Source organism: Triticum aestivum, chromosome 7B (genome assembly GCF_018294505.1).
Source record: "Triticum aestivum cultivar Chinese Spring chromosome 7B, IWGSC CS RefSeq v2.1, whole genome shotgun sequence".
In the NCBI taxonomy this organism is placed as follows: domain Eukaryota; kingdom Viridiplantae; phylum Streptophyta; class Magnoliopsida; order Poales; family Poaceae; genus Triticum; species Triticum aestivum.
In genome coordinates, this window is record NC_057813.1 from 640,461,051 (window position 1) to 640,465,149 (window position 4,099).

At 50.6% G+C, this 4,099-nt stretch overlaps 1 protein-coding gene across 1 annotated transcript; it reads right to left on the bottom strand.

Annotated features, from left to right (window-relative positions):
* Nucleotides 1-539: 539 nt before the first annotated feature.
* LOC123161943 (auxin-responsive protein SAUR71) lies at nucleotides 540-1,176 on the bottom strand. Its single transcript, XM_044579753.1, has one exon. It carries the CDS (start codon nucleotides 1,070-1,072, stop codon nucleotides 788-790), a length of 285 nt encoding a protein of 94 aa, XP_044435688.1. The 5' UTR covers nucleotides 1,073-1,176; the 3' UTR covers nucleotides 540-787.
* Nucleotides 1,177-4,099: the final 2,923 nt, after the last annotated feature.

Below are 4,099 nucleotides of genomic sequence, written 5' to 3' on the forward strand. Positions count from 1 at the left end.
GGTGTAGGGCATTAGTAACGACCCTTTAGTCCCGGTTCAAGAACCGGAACAAAAGGCCCTCACCAACCGGGACTAATAGGTGTTTTTCTACTAGTGATTTGCGCCTCCGGCCCTTGCAGCACGCTACAGAAAAAGAGGGCCGATGAGGTGGAAGGGAGGAAAGAGAATGGAGGAGCTCGCATTGGATAAGAGGTTATAGTGGGAGGGAAGCTCGCCGGAGAACCAAGCCGGTGGATCGAAAAGAGAGGTGTTCCATTGATGGCTTGAGAGAGATGGGGAACGATGGGAGAGAGAAAAAGAAAACAACGATGACGGAAGAGATAAGAACGGAAGCCAGAGAAATGCGTGGCAGTTTGGGTGTGGGTCCACATGGAACGCGCGTCACGTGAGACCGGCCCAAAACTTGGCCGGTCGTCCGGCTGTAAACGTTTACCAAATTAATTTCTCACTCGCTAAAAAAACAGCCCAAAGAATGAGCCATATTTTTTTTGAAAGGGAAGCTAACCAGTATTAGAAAGGAGACAGCCGCATACCGAATAATCAATTGTTTCAATTGTAATTTTTTACAGTGCGCCTTATACATCGCACATGCATACAGGCAACCATTTCATGTCATTCCCCAACCAGAAGAAATCAAAATGGAAAGTTAAGAAAAGATGCGCAAGAGAGTCAACTCGCCAGGAGAATCAAAATGGACCAAAGAATCGCTCCTCAAGTACCCAGGAAGTCAATGGATCGATCGGGGGTCGGTCTGCTTGATTGATCAGCTGGAGAATTAATTTACTAATCAGTAGTTCTTGGAGACGGCGGCGGTAGTGAGCGCCTGCCTGAACTTGTTGACGGCGCAGGGGACGCGGAGGATGCCCTCCTGCTTGTACCCGAACTCCTGCGCCGCCATCTCCAGCAGCGCTGCCAGCGACGGGTGCCGCAGAGCCTCCACCGGCACCACGAACCGCTCGCACTTCTCGTCGCCGTCGCCCACAACCAGCACCGGCACGCACCCGCGCGGCACGCCGCCGCTGCCGTCGCTCACCCGGTCTGAGAAGCTCAGGCGCCGGATCAGCTCCCTCATCGTCGGTTGATCGCTGATGAACGAACTGATCACGAGGAAATAGTATATATGGTATATAGCTAGCTGCTAGCTAGAGCTTAGGTTTCGGTCGATGTGAATACATATGTCCCGTGTTTGTGATTCATGGCGTTGGCTTGGGGCTCTCCTTTTATAGCCAATGGAATTTTTGATTGGATCATGAGTACCCGAGCGTGTGGTGGGAGAGAGAGAGGAATGGAAGGTTTACTGTTCTGTGGTGGCGCTTGCAGTCGTGGCTGGGGTCAACCTCCACTGGGTTCAAACATGTTGGCTGTCGTATCATGAGCATCGCTGAAAGTTATGACCATGGAATTTGGTTAGCTACACGCATTATAATACAAAATACTACTGTCCTCAATTACCCAGTTAGCTAATAAGACTCGGCTAGCTAGTGTCAGTGTCCTAGAATTGTAAAAGTTGAAACGCCTCGTGCATATGGGCATTGATTTTTTTTTCAAGGGCAGGATTTGACAACAAGAATTTATGCTTCTTTGAGATGCATGTATGTTCCTTATAGTGCAAATTAGACATGCACCAACTTTTTTCCACTCAAAATGAACACTATATTAATGCAAAGGATTGTGCTAACTTCCGATTTTCCGAAGTTAGCTACAGATCCATACGCCCATTTTTCTTTCTTAATAGTTAATCATATATCCAATTCTTCCTTTTTCCCTAATTAATACTCTCTTTCACGGCTCATGAAGGGCATGCGGGCGTTGATTTCTATTCCATGCATGCATACAAACTACAAGACAAAATATATGATGTCAGCAAAAAATTCTTCCTATTTTAAAACTTTAAAATGTTTTCTAGCTTGAACCATCGATCCAATTGAAAAACTGTTTTCATATGGAAAAATCATCGCAACGAGATCATCGAAACTAGATCCCACGTTGGTATGTTTCTATGAATTTTTTTTGGTTGTAAAAAGTTACCAGGTGTTGGGGATATACATAACAGGTAGGCCCACGAAGGGTCGAAATATCATGAAGCGTGGGGTCCACACAACATGTGGGTCCAGGTCAATTTCATACAGACACACTGTCCACTCGACCAAGCAACATATCATCCACTCGGATGACAGTTCACCACTCGACCGTACGACTCACTCGGATATACGAAGACCAGCAGGCAGCAAAGCAGTCGGCATCTTTCTAATAGTGAAGGCTTAATAGTGGGCTGTCATTATAGCATTCATACCCCACTTTGTAACATAGGAGGTGAGGAGGTGGCGCACTCTATATAAGCCACCCCCCACCACTAGACAAGGGGGGTCTTTTCTTCCACCTCTCTCTCTTTTCACCATTAGTCTCAGGACTTAGCTCAGGCATGGGGATCCGTTCCTCGCTTACACACACATTGTAATCTCCGGATATATACTCAGATAAAACAAAGCCTCTCCGGAACACGAGACGTAGGGTTGTTATCTCCACCGTGAGAGGCCCGAACTCGCTAAAACCACTGTGTCACCCATATGCATCTCGATAGATCATGCTCCGTTATACTACCCCTATTCTACTGTCAGACATAGAACCACGACAGTTGGCGCCCACCTTGGGGCATGGCGTCTATCGAGCCATGATGCAATGGTTTGTTATTCTTCTGTGTTTAATTTTCTTTGATATATCACATGTTGTTCATCTCCACAGCGAGCTTCTGAAGCATCACAAAAAGAGGGTATAGATACATCCTTTACTCAACACTGTGGGCATGCCGGATCGATCATGAATCGAGATTAAGAAGAAGAGAGGGCACCAGGCGTGGAGGAAGACCGCCTCATCTTCCCGATGCCAGACGCGGCATGCTGCAGCGACTCCCTTCGGAACGACCTACTCTTCTTCTTGCATGAAGTCTCGATCGACGATCTGGCTCCCGCATGAATATTCGGTGAAGTCTACGTCCGCTGCAACCGCTCCATCGACTCCATCATCGTCGGCCCGCTCCTTCCTCCGGTCGTCCGCTTGGCCATGGTCTCTGCGACCAACTGACCGGCTTCCCGCACGGCAGGGCGCCGCATGGACGGTGCCCCCCACACGGCGCATCTGTCGGAGGCCGGTCACACTACCCGCACAAGGCGAGTCCTCCTACAGGAGTCGCGGCCCCGCCGTGGCTTCCGCGGAGGTGGCACTGGCCCGACGCGGTGCAGGTCAGGGCTGGCCTCACCCCCCATGTGCGGCGACTCCTCCCGCCGGCGTCCGCTACCCTGCTACCCTGCTGCAACGTCCGCAGTCGAGGCACAAGCACACGATCTGGCAATAAACCGGCAGGGAGATAAATGGCCCGTGGAAGAAGGAAATTTCCTTCACATGCACGAACGGTAACACATCTTACTTAATTACCGCTAACTAACGCCTCCTGCATGCAGATCCTGGTCGGGAGTAATTCCCTTCTTCAATGCGTTGGTTAGCTAGGCAATCAATTCTAATTACTAGGCATTTACTGCTAATTTTGATCCGTTTTGGAGCAAGAGTCCGTCTCTCTGCTCGGCCTTGATCTGCAGGTCAGACGCCCGCTGGATCCGGTCTGCTTGCAAGCAGGATAGAGACAACCGCCTCCAGCAAACGGGTCAACGCTCGTGCACTCATGGGCACATCTACACCGAACATCACCAACATCTCTCAGCCCAGCACTCCGCGTCGGCCTGCTCAACTAGCTCCACACCGACTGGATCACAACCCAGCTCGGGTTCCCTCGGACCAGCAGATGCACTTGGATGAGGCGTCCGCTCGGACGGCGTTCACTCGATCGTGCAGCCCCTGGGTCCACCTGGCCGGTCCACCTTTTTTCACTCGGCCAGCTAACATTTAGAATATCATCGACATCAGCACTCGGCCGTGGGCCGGGCGTCCTCAAATTGGCAGGCGGCCTGGCTCCCCCGAGCAACAAAGCATGATGGTCGGCAGTGTTGCTGCTCCCTTCGGCGTGAACTGCCGGATGCACTGCAGCTGCTGCACCCTTTCGCTTACCTCTGGGCACAAGCTATTCTGTTTTAAGTTTCTTACTCTG